The sequence below is a fragment of the Epinephelus fuscoguttatus genome, linkage group LG22, assembly GCF_011397635.1.
Source record: "Epinephelus fuscoguttatus linkage group LG22, E.fuscoguttatus.final_Chr_v1".
NCBI lineage: Eukaryota > Metazoa > Chordata > Actinopteri > Perciformes > Serranidae > Epinephelus > Epinephelus fuscoguttatus.
In genome coordinates this window covers 15,172,948-15,195,339 of record NC_064773.1, presented here as the reverse complement: position 1 = coordinate 15,195,339, position 22,392 = coordinate 15,172,948, and the positions used below count along the sequence as shown (strand labels likewise).

Genomic DNA, 22,392 nt, shown 5'->3' with positions numbered 1-22,392 from the left:
AAATACATATTTTCCCTCCTCTATTCTGTGCATTGATAATATAATTGAATATACTTACTTGTGAAAGTTTTATTGCATAAATAGTGCAGTTTAGTTTTTTTTTTTTTTTAACTTTTGTTGCTGAAAAATATGAAAATTGTTCTCACTTCAGATTATAATGACATACTGAATATCAAGAGCCACATTTCCCCACAGCAGTGAGTCACACATGCCACTATTTGATTTTTTTAGGTTGCGCCCTCTGGCGTTGGAGAAATGACCAGTTTGAAAATGTACTTGTGTGATAAGATGCTCAGCTCTCCCCTATTTAAGATAAAAAAAAATGTAGCTTATCATAAAAGTTTGAAATCTTAACTATCAACATCAGAATCAGCCTGGCTTTATAATATTACTAGTTGAATGCTGTTTAATTTTGTCAGTGGATGAGAAATTTGTTTACACCAAACTAAACATTTAACCAGCTGTGGGGTTTGTAGCTAATGTTATTTAGTTCACCTGTGTAAGACAAGACTTAAGACACAGAGCAGTGTCGACATCTTGTGGCCATTTGATCTTAAGACACACCAAGTGTAGGTGTACGTCCCACAGGTCACTGCTTAGTGAACAAATATCATCAAGCAAGCGAGCCTTCATCTTTCATGTAGTATCTGGACTATTGTTTTTAGTCATTTTGATGATATGACCCATTGCTCCAATGTTCGTCCACTTTCAGTGCTTTTTTTTTTGTTCTCCCAATATCTCCCCAGGTCCATGCTGTCCTCAGCTCCACAGGGTTGAGTTACCAAGCAGGCAAAGTGGGCAACTGCTCCAGGGCCCAGAGCAACCAGGGGTCGAAAGGTTGTCTTGCAATGCTAAAGCAAAATATAAACTAAAATTAAATACTACTTTAGGAGAACTCCTGCATTTTACTCCTCTTCTTCTACACTGCATATTCCTAAATAAATTTATATTGGATCACATTTCCACAAATTAAATGACACTAAGCCAACAGCTGACAGGGACGTACTGCAGTATAGCAGTATAGTGGCTTGCTTCTGGATCTCAACAAAAAAAAAAAAAAAAATAGATAGCTAGGCCTATATAATAAAGCTGCCATGCGTTGTCTGCTATGTGCTCTGTACCTGGTCGGTAATTAAATGCAACAGGGCACACAAAGCACAGTGAGTGGACAGTAAGAGGGAAAGTAAAACTTTAGTTCTAAGTTCTCATTCCTGAAAAATTATTTCCAAATAAATTCAAGGTTTGTATAGGTTTTTTAGTGTATTTAAGTTGGGATATTGGGCACCAAAAAACCCTCAATTTAACGGCCTATTTTCGCTTATTTTTTTAATAGCATTAAGTAATGTTTTCACAATTATAAGAAATTCTAATACTGAAAATGTGTATAAATAAATCTAGCATAATCGAAACTGGAGGTAGCAGCGCCCCCTTCCGGCCATGACGCAGAGCTGCTCTAACGTACCTTCCGTTGACGTGGACGTTTCAACCGGAAGTGAGTTTTCATTTTGGCTACGTGGAAGTAGCTTTGCTTATGACCGAGGCTGAGAGCATCTCCTACTCTCGTCCGACAGCTTTATTCCGACATAATGATTAAAAAGTTTGACAAGAAGGACGAGGAGTCCGGTAAGACTGCAGAGTTATTAGTTTAAAAAGTGACAGCGTTTGAAATATGAAAATTGCGTCTGGGCTGACAGACGTTTTGAAGCTAACGTTAGCCTGTTACGGTTAGCCGGCTAGCTAACTGTAACAGGGTGAATTGACTTGTCCGTTAATCATGGGCTGAAAAGTAAATTATATTTAGCATGTCCTGAAGGTTAACTATAAACCAATTTGCAGTGGCATTAAAAAATGTTGCCACTATTTTTTTTTATGCTACAGTAACAGCAGCCCTGAGTGAGCCCCAGTTTAGCATTAGCATTGCGAGCTCGTCAGTGTCAGCTGGGTGAAGTTAGCTTTGCTCCTCAGTAGACGTGTCCTCTCTGAACATTAGCTCACAATATAGCTGGATGAAACATGCTGCAGTGATGCTTCGATTTACGATCTGTCTGCAAGTGTTTATTTGTTTTTAAGTTCTCTATCCATTTCTGTTTACTGCATGTAGTGTAGCATAAGCTGGCGACAGCTCTGCGTCCTTCCCTTATGCTAGCTTTGAATGAAGTTTAGTGAATTAATACAACAAGGTTTAACTGCACAAATGTCTGACTGCACTGTTCTGACATTTAGGAAGTGGGTCCAACCCTTTCCAGCATCTGGAGAAGAGTGCCGTGTTGCAGGAGGTAAAGTCTGCACCTGATATTATTTACAACATATTCTGCTCTTGTATAAAGCCAAAAGTATCAGCTAAAGAAACAACAACTTGACCACTGAAATTAAACAATATGTCCCTTCTTGTTCACAGGCACGCATCTTCAATGAGACCCCCATCAACCCAAGAAGATGCCTCCACATCCTTACCAAGATTATCTACCTCCTCAACCAGGTAAAAAGTTGTTTGACAGAAATGTAAAGTAGCTTTTTATTGTTGCATATTAGATTGGTGTCTGTCCGCCCACCCTAACATCTTAAATCTCACTAATCCCCATGTTCTTGTTTTTAAAGGGAGAGCACTTTGGGACCACAGAGGCTACGGAGGCCTTCTTTGCAATGACCAGGCTCTTTCAGTCCAATGATGTAAGATATCATTCATTAGTTAATGGGTTAGATACTAAGACACATGCTTACATTCAGTTTTAACTCAAGACACACAGCATCAGTCTGTAGTGTTCATATATAAATAAAGTAAATTTATCATATTTCTTTTTCTCTCAGCAAACCCTGAGGAGGATGTGCTACCTGACCATCAAAGAGATGGCCAACATCTCAGAGGATGTCATCATTGTCACCAGCAGGTTTGTACCATGACCTTTGAGGATCACTGCTGGAGGAAGTGATTTTTTTTTGGTTGAATGAAAGAACTTCTGAAAACCCCTGTCCAGAGTTTGTTTACATCTGTTGTTTTAACACAACTCTTATCATCCAGTAACACCAGGATACATAAAGTGACAGATGTAGATATACAAATATTTGACTTCTTTTAAAATGTTGTCATGAAATCCGGTAAATAGACACGGTCTGTTTGTCTATTCAAATTTTAACAGAGGAGAACAGCTCTTTGTAAATGTGCAATGTGTTCCAATTTCTTTAAAGTCACTGTAATTATTACTTGTGTGATATTTTACAGCCTGACCAAAGACATGACAGGGAAGGAGGATGTATACCGCGGACCTGCTATCAGAGCCCTCTGCAGGATTACAGATGTGAGTGCTACTTCATTTTATTTTCCTCCTTGTCTTCAGTCTCCTCATCTCTTCATTTACCCTGTCATCTTCTGCAAGAAAGAAAACATTCTGTTCATATTATTTCATTCTTATAATTAAGAAACTGAAGCACTGTTTGTTGAATTTTCTTTGTCTCCTCCACAGACCACCATGCTGCAGGCCATTGAGAGATACATGAAGCAGGCTATTGTTGACAAGGTGCCCAGTGTGTCCAGCTCAGCCCTGGTCTCCTCTCTGGTAAAAACCCCCAACATATTTTAGATGTCAATTCTGAAAGAATTTTATGAATTTGGTCTGACTTCAGATTAAATTCTCACAATAGTCCACGCTTCTGCTGGTGGGGAATAAAGTCCTATCTTTTTGTGTGTGTTTAGCATATGGTGAAGATGAGCTACGATGTGGTGAAGCGCTGGGTGAATGAAGCTCAGGAGGCTGCTTCCAGTGACAACATCATGGTCCAGGTGTGTAGCACAGACATACATAAAGACTTGGGAATGCATGGTATTGTGAATCATGTATTGTGTGTGTGTAGGAAAAATTATATTAAACTGATTTGTTAAAAAGTTGTTGATGGAGTTCAATTTTAAAAGCTGCTGTTTGTGTGTGTCCCATCTTCCAGTACCATGCCCTGGGCCTGTTGTATCACCTCAGGAAGAACGACCGTCTTGCTGTCACCAAGATGCTCAACAAGTTCACCAAGTCTGGTCTCAAGTCTCCCTTTGCCTACTGCATGCTCATCAGGATTGCCAGCAAACTGCTGGACGAGACAGAAGGAGGGTGAGTTGATGTGCAGCAATCTGATGCTTTAGTAGAGAAGCACAAGGACATCTGGGTACTTTCATAGCAGCATCTCTGAGTCAGAATAGATATGTGGTAGGGCTGTTTGATTATGGCAAAAATCACAGTCACGATTATTTAGGTCAGTATTAAGATCATGGTTATTTAACACGATTACTCATTGACTCAGGATACATCATGCAGTTACAGACGCGTTGATCTTGCAGTTAAGTTATTCTGTATGCTGCAAGTGTTGCTTGAGTTTTAACCTCTTAAGACTTCTTTTCCTTCTCCATGTACCTTGGACGTAGGTGAAGTTGTACCCAAAACCCCCATCCTGCTTCTATAGGCCGCCTGCTGTTGGCAGAAGAGCCAATATAATATATTTGAATATATTTCTTGCTTTCTCCCTGATGGTCTGAATAAATTGCTAGATATGTCACTAGTCGCTTTTTAGAAACAAGGGTCTGAAAAGTTGCTAAATCTAGCGAGAAAGCTGCCAAGTTGGACAAAATGACAACATCAGTGTGAAATGGAATGTGGCACAATAATCTTTATCCGAAGTATCTCGTTTCATAATCGCTGGAAGCCACAACTGTGATTGAAAATAAAATCTAATTAATCTCCCAGTCCTAAAACATGGCTCAAAGTGCAAAATCAATGTTTTGTCAGGTTGTTTACAGCAGTGTGTTCTGTCTTCGTTTTCAGTCACGACAGCCCCCTGTTCGACTTCATTGAGAGCTGCCTGAGGAATAAGAACGAGATGGTGGTGTACGAGGCTGCCTCTGCTATTGTCCACATGCCCAATTGTACCGCCCGGGAGTTGGCCCCTGCCGTGTCTGGTCAGTCGTTTACTCACACCTCATTCATGTCAGTTTTAATTTCTATCTGTTTTGTCAACTGAAAAAAAATGTGTTGTTGAGTCTTATTGTAAATGTATTTGTCTTCCTGCAGTGCTGCAGCTCTTCTGCAGCTCTCCCAAAGCAGCCCTGAGATACGCTGCAGTCAGGACCCTCAACAAGGTACAGCTTCACCCTCCATTCCTCCTTCACATGGCTCATTTTATCATGTAGAGATCACTTTGATTTGCCAAACGTTAGTCGTATTGCTAAGCTATTCAGGAATTTCTTATGAGTTAAGGCAGCATAAATGTGTTTTTAAGTCCTTTTGAGTTCTCAGCTAGACACATGAGGCATGCCTAAAGGTGCTTTGCAATAGTTTATTACACATCTGTCTTGACAACACACCATTTATGCTCAAAGATACAGTTAAAAACAGTGTAACACTAATAGAAATGCACTGTCATTTCCTTTGTGTCCACCAGGTGGCCATGAAGCATCCATCAGCCGTGACTGCCTGCAACTTGGACCTGGAGAACCTGATCACTGACTCCAACCGCAGCATCGCCACACTGGCTATTACCACTCTGCTCAAGACCGGCAGTGAGAGCAGCGTGGACCGACTCATGAAACAGATCTCCTCGTTCGTCTCTGAGATCTCAGACGAGTTCAAGGTCAGAAACTTTGTGATTGTTTAGTTTTTATTCTTTATTTTGTAACACAGCAAAATTAAATCCATACGTTCAGGTGTTATAATGAGCAGGGAGGTCATATTTAATCAACATATAGGACTTAAAAAAATCCTCTGAACTGTTATCTGTAATTTAGTAGTGTGAGAATGTTTCATTGTGCAGTGTGTTTTTTTTTTTGTCATCCAGGATTTCAGCTCATCCAAAAGATTAATTTCTAACATGAGATTCACTGCTTTTAAATCCTGTCATTTGTGTTCTGTTATTTTGTTGACCTAAATCTGTTGCTGATGCTTGTTTACTGCAGGTGGTGGTGGTGCAGGCCATCAGCGCTCTGTGCCAGAAGTATCCCAGGAAGCACAGCGTCATGATGAACTTCTTGTCCAACATGCTCAGAGATGATGTAAGTTGATTATAAGCAGACAACAGACCTTCTTCACACTTTGGACGTTCCTTTATATAGGAGCTTCCTTATCAGTGATATCCAGAAAACTTGCTGTTAAGTGTTGTACACTCTTGGTCAACATGTCTCCTCTCCCTGCAGGGTGGTTTCGAGTACAAGCGGGCCATCGTAGACTGCATCATCAGCATCATCGAGGAGAACCCAGAGAGCAAAGAGACAGGCTTGGCCCACCTGTGTGAGTTCATCGAGGACTGCGAGCACACGGTGCTAGCCACAAAGATCCTGCACCTGCTGGGCAAAGAGGGCCCACGCACCCCCCAGCCCTCCAAGTACATCCGCTTCATCTTCAACCGAGTGGTGCTGGAGAGCGAGGCTGTTCGTGCAGGTGAGACGGAGCGGGACATTGTGTGAATCTCAAACAGTAAATTTTTATTAATGTCACTTATGTCGTCTCAAACTTAAATGACTCCACAGGCTGACCTATAACATCTACATTTCTATGTCAGCGCTACCTACGTGACATCCAGTTTATTGATTAATGTTCAAGCTGTTTATAGCATTGTAAGACAAACTGAAACCTTTGTGTCCTCTTCCACTCTCAGCTGCAGTCAGCGCTTTGGCCAAGTTTGGAGCTCAGAATGATGACTTGCTGCCGAGTGTCCTGGTTCTCATGCAGAGGTATTTATTAACTTTATTTGTTCATTTTTTTCTTGTGTAAAAGAAGATTTACATTACAGATTCATTTTGTTGTCAAAAATACAAAGTAAACATCAATTGGTGATAGACTTCTTTAATGTAGTATAGACTTTATACCTGACATGGGCAAAATACGACCCACTGGCCAGATCTGGCCGAGTCGTCGACAAGGCCACTGTGGGCACTGAGAAATATTGTGCTTAAAATCTGATAAAAACAATTAATAATAATAATTTTGCTTACCGTTAAACCATTCATCTGGAATGGTTCAGTGTTGTGTTCACTGGCAATGATAGTGAACTGTGTCTTTTATAATATACTCTGTTTATTTACTCAATGCTCTACATCCATGTGGTTTACATTGTTCTTCTACTGTTGCTGTTACCATCATTGCAACCTGTATCCTGTATGCGTAGCATTTAGTAAGGCGTCCTGACACCCAAAATAGTTAGCTTACAATTCCATCACATGGCAATCCAAAATGGCGACCAACAGTAGAATTGCATAACTGTATTAGCAATTTATTAGCTCAAAGACATCTACATGCATTGCCGGGGTGCCATATACATCACACTTCTAAAACAACATTAGGAGTTTTAAGATTTTTGTTTCTACTGGTGGTCACAGTCCAACACTGACATCTTGTGGTTAAAAAGTATATTGCTAAACATCACAGCCAGCGCAGTCGACTCCATCAGTACATCAACCGTGAGAGATCTTTTGTGTGTAGCAACAATATTGTACAACAGAGAATGGGAAAGATTTATGTTACAAATCAAAAGTTTGACATTGAATGTATTATATTTATAAAGACATGGACTCCAAAGTATTTTTGATCTCAAGTCCCCGGTAAAGCTGTTTGTTCAAACAAAGGAGCAAATCGCTGTGTATAAAGATTACAGTTTGAACTGTCACTTTGTGTCAAAACGTGCTAAAAATTTAATAACATGTCAGTCACCCAGTGAGAGGACGAGTAAATCTGAAGAATTGCTAATACGCACTCTAATCACATTTCTTTTTGACCCGCAGTCACCTGATAAACTTCTCATGCGGTTCCCCATGGAAGATAGTCGCCCACACCTGCCTTGTACCGTACAGTTTTGTTTGTGACAGTTTTGTTTTAACTCTGGTGTCTGCTCTCACAGGTGCATGATGGACAGTGATGATGAAGTGCGAGACAGAGCTACTTTCTACATGAACGTGCTGCAGCAGAAGCAGAAGGCTCTGAATGCTGCCTACATCTTTAACGGTAAAGACACACACACACTCAGGATACACTGTTAGGGATTTTGATGAGTGAATGTAGCTCATGGTGGCTGCTGGTCGAAATATATTTAAGTGCGTCTTGCTCTTAGCTAAAAAAAAGGTTAACGTCTTCTCTGTGTTGCTCTCAGGTCTGTCTGTCTCCATCCCGGGTCTGGAGAAGTCTCTCCACCAGTACACTCTGGAGCCCTCGGAGAAACCCTTCGACATGAAGAGCGTCCCTCTGGCCACCACTCCTATCACAGAACAGAAAACCGGTACAAACACAGCTGTTTACTAACCTTTTATACTCAGCTGAGAAACGATCACAGTCAGGAATCGGATAGTGTCGGAGTGTCTGTTAACGTTCCGTCATTTCTTCCTCCCAGAAATCGCCCCTGTGGCCACCAGCAAACTACCAGAGAAGTTGGCCCCGTCACGCCAGGACATTTATCAGGGTAAGATTACATGTCGGTCACTGGATTACAGAACATCACAGTGTGTCTGTTTCCTGTCTTTGTTTTAATCTGTCTCTGCTTTTCGTCTGTTTCACAGAACAACTGGCGGCCATCCCAGAGTTCCAGGGTCTCGGCCCACTCTTCAAGTCCTCCGAGCCGGTGCAGCTGACGGAGGCTGAGACAGAATATGTGGTGCGCTGCGTCAAACACACATTTGCCAGGCACATGGTGTTCCAGTTCGACTGCACAAACACTCTGAACGACCAGCTCCTGCAGAAGGTACCAGCTTGGTTCATGATCATTTTAGTCATATGTTTTCTCTTGTTCTTTATTTAGACTATTGAGGTTCAGGTTTTCAGACATGGTGGTAGTAAGGAACAGTATGAATGTGTTGCTCTGTATGTCAGGTCTTAGTGCAGATGGAGCCATCAGAATCGTACGAGGTGATACACTACGTCCCGGCCCCCAGCCTCCCCTACAGTCAGCCTGGTTCCTGCTACACTCTGGTCCGCCTGCCCGATGACGACCCCACTGCTGGTATGAACACCAGGATATTTCTCTAAAAAAACAATATGATCAAAACAGGTTATAACGTAGTCATTCGGCAGCCAAAAGTGCAAACACAACTCCATGTACAACGTCCAACATTGACTGTGTATAAGATTTACGATGTGTCCCATGTGTCCACAGTGTCTTGTACGTTCAGTTGTACTATGAAGTACCTGGTCAGAGACTGCGACCCCAACACCGGAGAGCCTGACGATGACGGTTATGACGATGAATACGTGGTATGTAATCACAGCACATTCACAAAATATTAAAACAAAGAGAATGAGCTTTTTTTGATGTATTTTCGTCACAGACTGTATAAAAAAAGTGGATGTAGCTTCCAGGTCTCAAAAGTGGAGCCAGTGTTGAAGCGCCTTAAACCTGCAGTCTGTCTAAAGGACAGCAGGGGGCGACTCTACTGGTTGCAAAATGACATCTGATTGTATAAAAGTCTATTAGAAAATGACCCTACCTCTCACTTGATTTGTTATCTCAGTAAACATTTTCCTAATGAGGTCATGGTCTCAATTGCTAGTTTCAAGTCTTCTTTAATACAATACAATGATCATTTTGTAAATTGTAGTCCCATTTAGAGTAAAATAGACATAAATAAAGCAGGGAATGCTTTAGGGTGTGACCACTATGTCACTGACAAGTTGCTACCACGGCAGTGTCCTCGTTTCTCGGTCAGACCCACCCTCTTGTCTACATATGATCTGGCTGATCTTTTCCTCTATCACCAACTCATCCTTCTATTTTTCTTGTGTCTCTTGTCCTCATGTGCACTGCTCCTCTGTAGCTGGAGGATCTGGAGGTGACGGTTGCAGATCACATCCAGAAGGTTTTGAAACCGAACTTTGGCGCAGCGTGGGAGGAAGTGGGAGATGAATTTGAGAAGGAGGAGACTTTTGCCCTGGCGTCTGTGCGGACTCTAGACGGTAAGTACAAAATTAAGGCTGAAATCATTAATGCACTTATTCAAAATTCAGAGGTCGGGGTACAGAAGTTCAGATCTTCAAGTAGATGCAATTTTTTTGTGAGTTGAACTGAATTTTCAGCGTTCATTAAAAGGGCTGGGTATTGGTACTTAATACCTTTAAAGTAATGATTAAAATATTCCACTACCAAGTCGTATGGAAACATCTCCAGCACTGTCCTTGAAGCTTTTGCAGTAAGTGACACCCAGTATGTTGTGTGACTCATCTGTGTGTTTTCTTGTACAGAGGCGGTGGGTAACATCATCAGCTTCCTGGGAATGCAGCCATGTGAGCGCTCTGACAAAGTTCCCGAAAACAAGAATTCACATGTCCTCTTCCTCGCTGGTGGGTGTTGGATGTCAGGATGGTTCTGATCACTGTGATCAAAATGTTCTCTTAAAAATATAATCACTTTAGATGTAGCCTGTAGGCAAGATAAAGTTATCTATAGTGTGACAATGAGATACTTTTGGATACCAGATGCCATAAATACAAACAGCAGATTTAATTTAGATTAACAGACACACTAGGCTATGACTTTTTTTTTTACAACATACTATACTTTGTCTTTTTACGACATACTATTCTGTCTTTTTTTTTACGACATACTATTCTGCCTTTTTTTACGACATACTATTCTGTCTATTTTACGACATACTATTCTATGACTTTTTTGCGACATGCTATACTGTCTTTTTTTATGACATACTATTCTATGTCTTTTTTGCGACATGCTATACTATGTCTTTTTTACGACATACTATTCTATGTCCTTTTTTTACGACATACTATTCTATGTCCTTTTTTTTTACGACATACCATTCTATGGTGTTTTTTTTACAACATACTATTCTGTGTCTTTTTTTACAACATACTATGCTATGTCTTTTTTTACGACATAACATTCTATGTTTTTTTTTAACGACATACTATTCTGTCTTTTTTACGACATACTATTCTATGTCCTTTTTTTATGACATACTATGCTATGTCTTTTTTTACGACATACCATTCTATGGTTTTTTACGACATACTATTCTATGTCTTTTTTACGACATACTATTCTGTCTTTTTTTATGACATACTATTCTGTCTTTTTTTTGCGTGACATATTATACTTTGTCTTTTTACGACATACTAATCTGTCTTTTTTTTGCGCGACATGCTATACTGTCTTGTTTGTGACATACTATTCTATGTCTTTTTTACAACATACTATTCTCTTTTTTACGACATACTATTCTGTGTCTTTTTTACAACATACTATGCTGTCTTTTTTTACGACATAACATTCTATGTTTTTTTAACGACATACTATTCTGTCTTTTTTACGACATACTATTCTATGTCTTTTTTTACGACATACTATTCTGTCTTTTTTTGCGTGACATACTATACTTTGTCTTTTTACGACATACTATTCTATGTCTTTTTTACGACATACTATTCTGTCTTTTTTTTGCATGACATACTATACTTTGTCTTTTTACGACATACTATTCTGTCTTTTTTTTGCGCGACATGCTATACTGTCTTGTTTGCGACATACTATTCTATGTCTTTTTTACGACATACTATTCTCTTTTTTACGACATACTATTCTGTCTTTTTTTACGACATACTATTCTGTCTTTTTTTACGACATACTTTTCCTTTTTTTTACGACATACTATTCTTTTTTTACGACATACTATACTGTCTTTTTTACGACATACTATTCTGTCTTTTTTTTACGACATACTATTCTGTCTTTTTTTGCGACATGTTATTCTGGTTTTTTTACAACATAATATTCTTTTTTTTTTACGACATACTATTCTGTGTCTTTTTTTACGACATACTATTCTGTCTTTTTTTACGACATACTTTTCCTTTTTTTTACGACATACTATTCTTTTTTACGACATACTATACTGTCTTTTTTACGACATACTATTCTGTCTTTTTTTTACGACATACTATTCTGTCTTTTTTTGCGACATGTTATTCTGTTTTTTTTACAACATACTATTCTTTTTTTTTTACGACATACTATTCTATGTCTTTTTTACGACATACTATATACTATGACTTTTTTGCGACATACTGTACCATGGAAATAAATAAATTTATGAATAAATATGGAAATAAGAAATGTATGAATAACTACAGGCATAAAGAAATGCGAATTAATAAACAAAAGAATAAATGTTGAAATAAATCTGAAAGTTAATACATAAATAAATAATTAGAATGTGCTATTTTGGCAGGACACATGTTCCATAAATATCTTAAATTTGTTTCTACATTTTTGTACAACTACATTTATTTATTTCTTTATTTCTGCATCTGTATGATAATAAGGTTGGAGATCCTAATCTCAGCATTTATTTTTTTTATTTATCCACTCATCTACATATTTATGTCAGCAGTTTTGTATTGTATTTATTTCTGTATTTATAAATATATTTCCGTAAGCAAATTTATTGATCCTCCATACTTCCTCTCCCTCTCAGGTGTGTTTCGTGGAGGTCATGACGTGCTGGTTCGTGCTCGCCTGGCACTGGCTGACGGCGTCACCATGCAGGTGACGGTTCGCAGCGGTGAAGAGACGGTTGTCGACGTCATCCTGGCCTCCGTGGGCTAAAGCCCTCGCGGCACAGCTTCGTGCCAACGCAAACACAGACCTTTTATCTCTGCACGACAAACTGTCCAAACATGACTTCTTTTCCATCGCTCTAAAAATTAATGTATAATGATATCGTGTTTATCATGCTGACATCATCAACCTGAAGATAGCGTAAATGTTTGTTACTTCTTCACTTGTTCTTTTTACTGTCCACTGGTCCTTATGTTTTCTTTGCAGCAGCAATATTCTGTTAATTCTTCAATAAATTCTGTCAAAGTACATCAAGTTTCATTCAGACACTTTTTTTTTTTTACAAAACTAGTTTTATTTGAAGAAAAGCTGACATTAAGGTTTTTTCATTGACATCAAGAGAAATGTAGAAAATCATATCAAAATTCATTCAGAGTGCAGCTGATTGCAGAACTCTGAAAACAGAAACGGAGGGAACCAAAACAGCATCCCACAGAAAAGTTCAATAATCACACATCCAAACGAAACTCTCATGCTGACAGAGGCTCCATAAATTAACACTGTCACCTTCAGATCAAGTTGCATTAAACACAATTAATCATGTTTCTAACTCACATTTGATGTCTGCTGTTAGTACTTGACATTTTAGGGATTGATGCTGGTAAATGAGCCCATCACCTGTGATTAACATCTCACACTGATGCAGCTTGGCTCCTGAAAGGTCTTTGCACCACATGTGACCATTTATCACTTTGAATAAGAGTTGCAAAACTACAGAGCAGCTCGTTGAGGGTCTGAATTACTTCATGAACACATGGCGTTTGGCATCCTATCAGAAGGAGTGGATAAAGTTGAAATATGCATTGAGGAAGCCGGTGGGATCTTCAAGCTGAGGGTAGTGACTGATGTGTTCGTCCAAGATGGTGACTGTTGACCTCTGGACCAGCTGCCTGAAGGAATGAGAGACATGTTGGAGATAAATAAGGGGTATTTTGAGCCATTAGCACACAAAATGAATAGCCTAATGGTTTAACATACTGACTATAAACCACAGGATCAAGAGTTCAAATCCAGGTTGGGAATTTTGTTGCAGGTAAACCTTTAAATTTCTTCGTCTCTACTACCACGTCTTGAAATACTTATATTAAAGATACAGATACTACCATTTTTCTGTGGTGGATACGAACAGTTCTTGACACAAATTTATGTACTGCAGCATTAGTTTCATTCATGCATGTAGACAACATCAAATTTAAACCAAATATTTAATATTTCTGACTACATGAGTTTATGTAACCAAGATAATTTGGTGTCTATATAGTGTTTCTATCATGGGCTAGAGGTGATTTTACTAGTGCATGGTACCAAAGATTTTCAAACCCAGCTGGAAACTAGTCTTTCAGTTTGGATGCGTCCTGCTGCATTGATCACATCAAAGTGGATCTCTTCCAAGGTCTCCACCATAGCTCAGTGGAACTGTTACGGGCCTGTCATGCCAAAGGTTAGTGGTTTGAAACCAATCAGAAACTACTTTTTCAGTTTGTCCTGTTGGACTCCTTCTGCAATCATGAGGACAAACTGAATCTCTATCTCCATCTCCACCATGGTCAAGTGGTAATATTGAACAAACCACATCTCTCACAGTATCTCCCCTATAGCCAAGTGGACATGTTGCTGGTATATGGATCTGCCAGCCAGGTGGCATGGAAGACATGGGTAAAGAGACAGTGGAAGGAAACACAGATGCAGCCTCAGGGTAAGATGGGAACAAAGTAAGGACATTTGTTTTTGGGTTTTTTGTTTTTTTTTCCATTTTTAAGCAAAAAATGCCCTTTTCCCCAAAATCACACATCAGCCTCTAGCAGACCTCGAACCCTGCACCTTTTGGAGTCTAGCCCCTTCCTTTACCCCTACACCACCTCCTCCTTCATACTAATGCTATATCGGAACATCTATTTAACAGTGAGGAGGTCTGATGGGCCTGATTTTTTTAAGTAAACAATTAAGAAATTAACTAAATAAACAAAAATCCTGAAATAATTACCAAAATAAAACTAAATACTATTTAGAAAGACATTTTAGTAACAGCAACATAAATAAAAAGACAAACTAAATTCTACAAAGTGAGACATTTTTCCAATTAAGTTCGAAATTCAAAGCTGAACAAGCTGAGTGTAGACTGTATGTTGTTCAACTCAAACCACAGAGAGCTGCAGATAATAAGAAGAGCTCAGACCGTCTGTCAAGCTACACTTAGCTCCACAATGGCTACGGTTACATGATGGCTTCTCATTCGGAATGAAATGAATCTGAATGAAATCATTCGGAATTAAAGTGTTTCCAGGTAGTTTACATGGGAAATATTCATTCCGAATGAGGGTTTACACGGGAGATCTGTTCAATCGCCTTTATTCAGGTCTGCTCAAGGTTTGGGGCAGGGAAGGTTTCTGATTGGATAGGGGGCGGGGCGGATGTTACGTGTTTACGTTTACCGGAAGAAAACACTGTAGTCCTCGCTCCGGATAACAAGATGCTTGACGACGCTGTTATTAGTGCCTTTTTCAGGCGTGTTTTACTTATATTCTTGAAGCAGCAGTACGACAACAACCTTGTTCTGCTAATGCTTCATCTGTTGAGCAGGAGAAGGGAGGCAGAAGACCGTGCTGTGGCGAATGGAAACTGGTGAGTGCAACGAGTCCGACTGCTCTAGCTCAGCCCGTTGCTATGCAGCCCGTTGCTATGCACGCTATATGCGTCATCACACCAGAAGGGCAAGGAAACGAGCATGCGCATAAAGACCGGAATGAACTTAAAGAGGAATGAGTGTATACATGTACACAAAATTCTTTCATTCGGAATGACAAACGGAATAAACCACCCCCTTTAATCGGATTTAATTTTCAATCGGAATGACCGTTTACATGACCACTTTTAATCGGAATGGCCGTTCATTCCGATTAAAAGTGGAATTAAACTGTCCATGTAAACGTACTGACTGTGTCCTCATTCACATTCAACAGGTGAGCTGAACTGAGATCTGTGAGGAGATGAGCATACTACAGATAACCTGAACGAGAGTTTAAGAGTCAGAGGGCGGGGGCACTCACTGGTAAAGGCGGATGAACTGGGGATGAGGGTTGACTGGGTCCATGGGTCCGTAGATCATGTGCACTGAAAGACAAAGAGGCATGAGAGAGGGTCACAGGGGAGGGACGACATACTATACTCTGACTTTTTTCATGGTTTTGGACGACATGCTATACTCTGACTTTTTTTCATGACTTTGGATGACGTGCCATACTCTGACTTTTTTCATGGCTTTGGACGACATGCTATACTCTGACTTTTTTCATGGCTTTGGACGACATGCTATACTCTGACTTTTTTTCATGACTTTGGACGACATGCTATACTCTGACTTTTTTTCATGGTTTTGGACGACATACTATACTCTGACTTTTTTTCATGACTTTGGATGACATGCTATACTCTGACTTTTTTTCATGACTTTGGACGACATACTATACTCTGACTTTTTTCATGACTTTGGACGACATGCTATACTCTGACTTTTTTTCATGGTTTTGGACGACATGCTATACTCTGACTTTTTTCATGACTTTGGACGACATGCTATACTCTGACTTTTTTTCATGGTTTTGGACGACATGCTATACTCTGACTTTTTTCATGATTTTGGATGACATGCTATACTCTGACTTTTTTTCATGACTTTGGATGACGTGCTATACTATGACTTTTTTCATGACTTTGGATGACATGCTATACTCTGACTTTTTTCATGGCTTTGGACGACATACTATGACTTTTTTCATGACTTTGGACGACATGCTATACTCTGACTTTTTTCATGGCTTTGGACGACATACTATGACTTTTTTCCATGGCTTTGGACGACATACTATACTATGACTTTTTTTCATGGCTTTGGACGACATACTATACTATGACTTTTTTCATGGCTTTGGACGACATACTATACTATGACTTTTTTCATGGCTTTGGACGACATACTATACTATGACTTTTTTTCATGACTTTGGACGACATACTATACTATGACTTTTTTCATGGCTTTGGACGACATACTATGACTTTTTTCCATGGCTTTGGACGACATACTATACTATGACTTTTTTCATGGCTTTGGGCGACATACTATGACTTTTTTCCATAGCTTTGGACGACATACTATACTATGACTTTTTTTCATGACTTTGGACGACATACTATACTATGACTTTTTTCATGGCTTTGGACGACATACTATGACTTTTTTTCATGGCTTTGGACGACATACTATACTATGACTTTTTTTCATGACTTTGGACGACATACTATGACTTTTTTCATGGCTTTGGACGACATACTATACGATGACTTTTTTTCATGACTTTGGACGACATACTATAAGATGACTTTTTTTCATGACTTTGGACGACATACTATACTATGACTTTTTTTCATGACTTTGGACGACATACTATGACTTTTTTCATGGTTTTGGACGACATACTATACAATGACTTTTTTCATGGCTTTGGGCGACATACTATGACTTTTTTCCATGGCTTTGGACGACATACTATACTATGACTTTTTCATGGCTTTGGACGACATACTATACTATGACTTTTTTCATGACTTTGGACGACATGCTATACTCTGACTTTTTTTCATGACTTTGGACGACATACTATACTATGACTTTTTTCATGGCTTTGGACGACATACTATACTATGACTTTTTTCATGGCTTTGGACGACATCCTATACTATGACTTTTTAATTACTTTTTTTCAACATACTATACTATGACTTTTTTTCATGACTTTGGACGACATACTATACTATGACTTTTTTCATGGCTTTGGACGACATACTATACTATGACTTTTTTTCATGGCTTTGGACGACATGCTATACTATGACTTTTTTCATGGCTTTGGACGACATACTATGACTTTTTTTCGTGGCTTTGGACGACATACTATACTATGACTTTTTTCATGGCTTTGGACGACATGCTATACTATGACTTTTTTCATGGCTTTGGACGACATACTATGACTTTTTTTCATGGCTTTGGACAACATCCTATACTATGACTTTTTAATTACTTTTTTTCAACATACTATACTATACTATGACTTTTTTGACATACTGTACTATAACTTAGTAAAGCAAATTTTGCACCTGTACTTTATCTTTGTGATTATAACATGGAGGGGACAATAATTATTACTATTTTCTACCCCTTTTTTATGATTTTATCATATTTGCATAAAAAAAACAATGTATTTTTAGTTATTTGTTTTTGTTAATATTTTGAAATGTTTTTCTTCTTATATTTATGCTATTTTTTAAAAATAATGTGTACAAATGTCATATACAGCTGTAAACAAAAAAAAAGTGTCTGGCAGTTGAGCTCTATTGACTAGCGACTGGAGCAGCAGACTGCTCTGACACTGTATGGTGACTGATCTGTGCCTGTACATTTAAATATGACGGGAAAAACCATAGGTGTGTGGGAAAAACACACATGAAATTTGAAATAATCGTTCTCACAGATCAGATATGTATTGGATTTAGGACCACATAGTAAGTGGCCAAGATCTGATTGGAAAGAACTTGTATTTCTGTGTCCACATGTCACATGAGAGGAAAAAAATGGATTTGGACCAGTCCGATCTTACATGTTTACTCAGTGACAGAATGATTCAGAAGAACCAGCTCACAAACCCCGGCTGACGCCTTTGGCTGCACATGATGTCTGTGTCAGTAGCACACACACAACCCTACCCCCAGCTCCCCCTCTGAGCTCTGATCACAGATGGACTATGAGGCTTCTCCTCACAGGCTAAGCAGCTTAGCATCAGCGGCTCTCCGGCCGACTGCTGGGTAAATAAACCTTAAAGTGTTTGGCCGAAACAAAAGAGCTCCCACCCTCTGATTTATCAAAATGATGCAACAGTGAACTCACATGGGACGAAGGTGGAGGTGAGCGCGCCCACCCATCGCTCTCTGTGTTTCAGTCTCTGGTTGATGTACTGCAGAATGCTGAGAGAGACGGAGAAGACAAAATGAGTGAGCAAAGATGAATGGCAGCAAAGATACAACATGAACACATAGACACACTCACACACACCTGTCCAGCACTAAGTTGCCATCATTGTAGCGTATACCCGTCCACATGTCCCAGAACTCAGCGTCTGTGGGCTGCGTGTACGGACCGAACACGTCTCCAATCCTGCCAGTCAACACAAAACAGTGTCAACAATTAAAAAAGTACATTCATATTACATTTCAGTCTCCCAGTTCAACACAAAACTCTGATTCTTTTACCCTTTTTGGAAGATCATATAGTTGGTGAGCCGCGTCAGAACTGGAGCCAGGAAACTGGAGTCCTTCAGAAGCTTTTGGAGACGAAACAAAAATGTCTCAGTGAGATTTTGGACAGTCAAATTCAGCGTCTTCTATCTTACGTTACATAATTACACATAAGCTATAGAGTGGGATGAAGTGAACAGGTGACTCACTGTCTGCAGCAGCCGTGGGTGATGTGTCTCTGGGAATAATCCTGTTGGAGATAGAAGAGTCAGCACTGAGCGGAACTTCCACTGACAGAGAAATCACATTTGGGTGAAGTCAGAGTGCCAGTTCAAGTATTTTGGCACAGTTCCATTATATTCAAGAGAAGGCAGACATCTCTACGGGTGATATCTCCAACACTCAGCAACTCACACCAGAACAATCTAGACTGATAAACAGCACTACAATTAAGAGGAAAACTGTATTTTTGGGTGAACTGTCCCTTTAAGAAAGAGCGTAAATGAGCAGAGACAACAGAGTGCACTGTACCTCCGTTAGAAAGACACAGGCTGTTAAAGTTGAGGTGACCTGAGCGGTTTTGGTCACTCCTGGTTCAGGAGCAGGATGAGAAAAAACACAAAAAGAAGGAGGGGTGGTTAACAAGTCATCATCTTACAATCTGCATGAATACACTGGCACACACACACACACACACACACACACACACACACACACACACACCTGTAGAGCAGCTCCAGGGCCACAGTGTCTCCGTAGTCATGAGACACCAGATTGACTCGCTGGTTGCTCAGACCCAGGTGAGCCACCAGAGCCTCCACCACACTGGCCTGCTCAAAGATGGAGTACCTGTGGGGTCGCTGGGACGGTCAGACACATGAGAACGTGAGTTAACAGTACGTGACGGAACAGAGCGTCATGCAGGAGATATGAGAGACAAGTTTTACTCACAGGTTTGTCACTGAAGCCGAAACCCAGGAAGTCCAGTGCAATGACTCGATGGAAGCGCTGAGTGAGAGGCTCCCAGATCTGTACGGACAAACACAAATTTAGTCTCTGGCTGGTTGGCATAGTTGGTGTGGTGACTGGCTACTGAGCACATGCAGTAGGCACCTTGTTCCAGTCGAAGCTGGAGGTGGGGAAGCCATGGAGCAGGAGGACGACGTCAGAGCTCCCCAGAGCACCATAGGATTCTGTTTGGAGGAGGAACAGAGAAATACATACATGATAAGATTCTGCATGTTTTACTCACAGTATAAATGTGACTGCTGGAATTAATGATGATGTGTGAAGGTGTGTGGTGACAGAAAAAACAAAGATGGTGTATAATTAGGTCTCTAAAATTTGACCCCATCCTACATCGCAGACCTCCTAACCCTTTCTTCTACCCCCAGGTCCCTCAGGTCAGCTGACCAGTGGCTCCTGGCTGTGCCACGCTCCAGACTTCAGGGGCGATCGTGCCTTTGCTGTGTCTGCCCCCAAACTGTGGAACAGCATCCCCCTCCCAATCAGATCTGCCCCCTCCATTGACTCTAAGTCCAGGCTCAAAACCTGCTTTAATTCATTAGTGTCTGAGTCAGTCACAGGGATAATCTAAGAGTATCCAGTGTGCATGCAGGTGAGTCGCAGCCCCCTGTGTTACCTCTGTAGAAGATGTCCCTGCCTCTGAAGCTGAACACCTCCCCGGCACTGTGCCATTTCTGCAGGGCAGGTGACAGCTGAGGGGGCGGGATGTGCAGGTACACGGCCACCAGCGGGATGCAGATCAGACCCACATGGATCCACCACTCTCTCATCTTGAGCTCAGCGGTGGGGGAGTCTCATTCCTGCCTCCTGACACATGCACACAACAGGTCAGTAAACCACAGGTCCATTTAGCTGCACACAGGTGAGATCATGCGTGGAGGCGTCATCACCGCCTCCCACCTACACTGCTGACAACACCTGACTACACAGTAACTAATGTACATCTGTGTGAGGTTACCTGTCACCAGCATGTTAAATAAACCCGCAGACTGACATCACGTCACTCATATCAGGATACATGTCACAGTAAGTTAGCTTAAAATGTGCGATACAAGCGGAAACTTCAGCTCCTGAGGGCCGCACACAGCTTTAACCCTCCGTTACTCTGCCTCTGCGACAGGTGACAGGTGTGTTATGAAGGTGACACAGCAGCAGACTGTGGTACTTACAGAAATGTGGAGTCCTGTCTGTTGGCAGACCTTCGCCCTGTGCTCAGTTCATCACTGCAGGAGAAATTCCTGCAGAGCGGAAAGGACCCACTGTCAGCAAAGAAGCGGGAATGTAACAACCTCTCACTCCGTTCTTACTTCCGGGTTCCCCACAAGGAAACTACAAAATATATCGCGTATATAATGTATTATTATACTCATATTTTCCTCAGTTCCTCAAACGTCAATCAGCGATATAAGACGTGTCTTAACGTTTCCTGTATATATCCACACAAACTGAGAAAACCTATCAGCGTATTTGGTTGTAGTTCCCTTCACCCGTTAAGAAGCAGAGACCGAGTGACTCATCTTAACAACACACAATCTTTGTTTAAAGGAAGACGAGCAGGGGCGCAGAGAGAAGTCTGCCGCCCCCTGCTGGTGTGGATGTGCAACTGCAACCTACTGTAGCCAGCGATTCACAGCCTTTTTCCTTTTTTATTTTAACTAAATACTTTTAAAACCCAAGTTCTTATTATCATTATATTATTATTACAGTTTTAAATATTTTAAATAATTTTTGCTGATTTTTTTACTCTCTTTATTCCATTTAAATCAGTCCCAAGTCAGGTTCGGGGGCCAATCGGATCGATTTTAAACAGCCCCTGAGTTGCTGTTTAAAATACACTATATGTGGCCCACCATACAATATTGGTTAATCATGCAAAATCACTTTGCATTCACCTCTTACAGTTTGTAGACATGCAAAAAAAGTAGGAACTATGCAGACAGTACTCATGTAGTTTCATCATCAGATGGTACACAAGCAAACAAATGATTACCTACCAGCAGACATTTCCTGCTAGGTAGCAGACATGGGCACAGAACAGAAGTGTAAAGTCGACACTTTCAGGAGCAGTGGACAGTTGAGAACTTTTCTACTGACAGATGAAACAGTAGTAACTTTTTGTTTCAAAGGTCCAGTATGGAAGCGTATTGCATTCACTTGACAAATAAAAAAAAAATCTGTTTTATTGAGTTTTTTTCAGTTTTTCAGAGTAATTTTTCTATTTTTCTGGGGGTTTTTTGTGGTAATTTTGTTTCTGTTTTTCATGGTAATTTTGTTTTCTGTTTTTCATGATATTTTTTGTTTTGTTTTTCGGAGTAATTTTGTTTCTGTTTTTGTGGTATTTTTTGTTTTGTTTTTTGGGGTCATTTTTTTGTGTTTTTCGTGGTAATTTTGTTTTCTGTTTTTGTGGTATTTTTTGTTTTGTTTTTTGGGGTAGTTTTTTTCTGTTTTTCGTGTCAATTTTGTTTCTGTTTTTCGTAGGTTTTTTTGTCT

At 40.1% G+C, this 22,392-nt stretch overlaps 2 protein-coding genes across 2 annotated transcripts; one reads left to right on the top strand and one right to left on the bottom strand.

Moving 5' to 3' along the window:
- The first annotated feature begins 1,476 nt into the window (after positions 1 to 1,476).
- Positions 1,477 to 12,836, top strand: copg2 (COPI coat complex subunit gamma 2). The gene is made up of 24 exons (XM_049566232.1): positions 1,477 to 1,623; positions 2,224 to 2,276; positions 2,399 to 2,479; positions 2,599 to 2,670; positions 2,809 to 2,888; positions 3,221 to 3,296; positions 3,462 to 3,554; positions 3,692 to 3,778; positions 3,937 to 4,094; positions 4,803 to 4,936; positions 5,049 to 5,116; positions 5,419 to 5,607; positions 5,930 to 6,025; positions 6,167 to 6,410; positions 6,628 to 6,703; positions 7,867 to 7,970; positions 8,116 to 8,241; positions 8,353 to 8,421; positions 8,519 to 8,700; positions 8,829 to 8,958; positions 9,112 to 9,209; positions 9,770 to 9,908; positions 10,194 to 10,292; positions 12,443 to 12,836. Exons 1-24 carry the CDS (start codon positions 1,587 to 1,589, stop codon positions 12,571 to 12,573), a joined length of 2,622 nt encoding a protein of 873 aa, XP_049422189.1. The 5' UTR covers positions 1,477 to 1,586; the 3' UTR covers positions 12,574 to 12,836.
- Positions 12,837 to 12,888: 52 nt separating this feature from the next.
- Positions 12,889 to 21,202, bottom strand: mest (mesoderm specific transcript). Its single transcript, XM_049566254.1, has 12 exons — positions 21,072 to 21,202; positions 20,519 to 20,709; positions 19,990 to 20,069; positions 19,828 to 19,905; positions 19,600 to 19,736; positions 19,408 to 19,466; positions 19,086 to 19,126; positions 18,892 to 18,962; positions 18,695 to 18,796; positions 18,530 to 18,606; positions 15,633 to 15,696; positions 12,889 to 13,475 (listed from the first exon to the last, which is right to left on the bottom strand). Exons 2-12 carry the CDS (start codon positions 20,670 to 20,672, stop codon positions 13,358 to 13,360), a joined length of 981 nt encoding a protein of 326 aa, XP_049422211.1. The 5' UTR covers positions 20,673 to 20,709; positions 21,072 to 21,202; the 3' UTR covers positions 12,889 to 13,357.
- Positions 21,203 to 22,392: the final 1,190 nt, after the last annotated feature.

Coding starts and splice junctions, on each gene's coding strand:
- copg2 (XM_049566232.1), top strand. CDS start 1,587: ATGATTAAAAAGTTTGACAAGAAGGACGAGGAGTCCG. Junction 1,624..2,223: donor CAAGAAGGACGAGGAGTCCG/GTAAGACTGCAG, acceptor TCTGACATTTAG/GAAGTGGGTCCAACCCTTTC. Junction 3,297..3,461: donor CCCTCTGCAGGATTACAGAT/GTGAGTGCTACT, acceptor TCTCCTCCACAG/ACCACCATGCTGCAGGCCAT.
- mest (XM_049566254.1), bottom strand. CDS start 20,672: ATGAGAGAGTGGTGGATCCATGTGGGTCTGATCTGCATCCCGCTGGTG. Junction 19,737..19,827: donor TCGGCTTCAGTGACAAACCT/GTGAGTAAAACT, acceptor TGACCGTCCCAG/CGACCCCACAGGTACTCCAT. Junction 13,476..15,632: donor CAGTTCATCCGCCTTTACCA/GTGAGTGCCCCC, acceptor TCATTCCTTCAG/GCAGCTGGTCCAGAGGTCAA.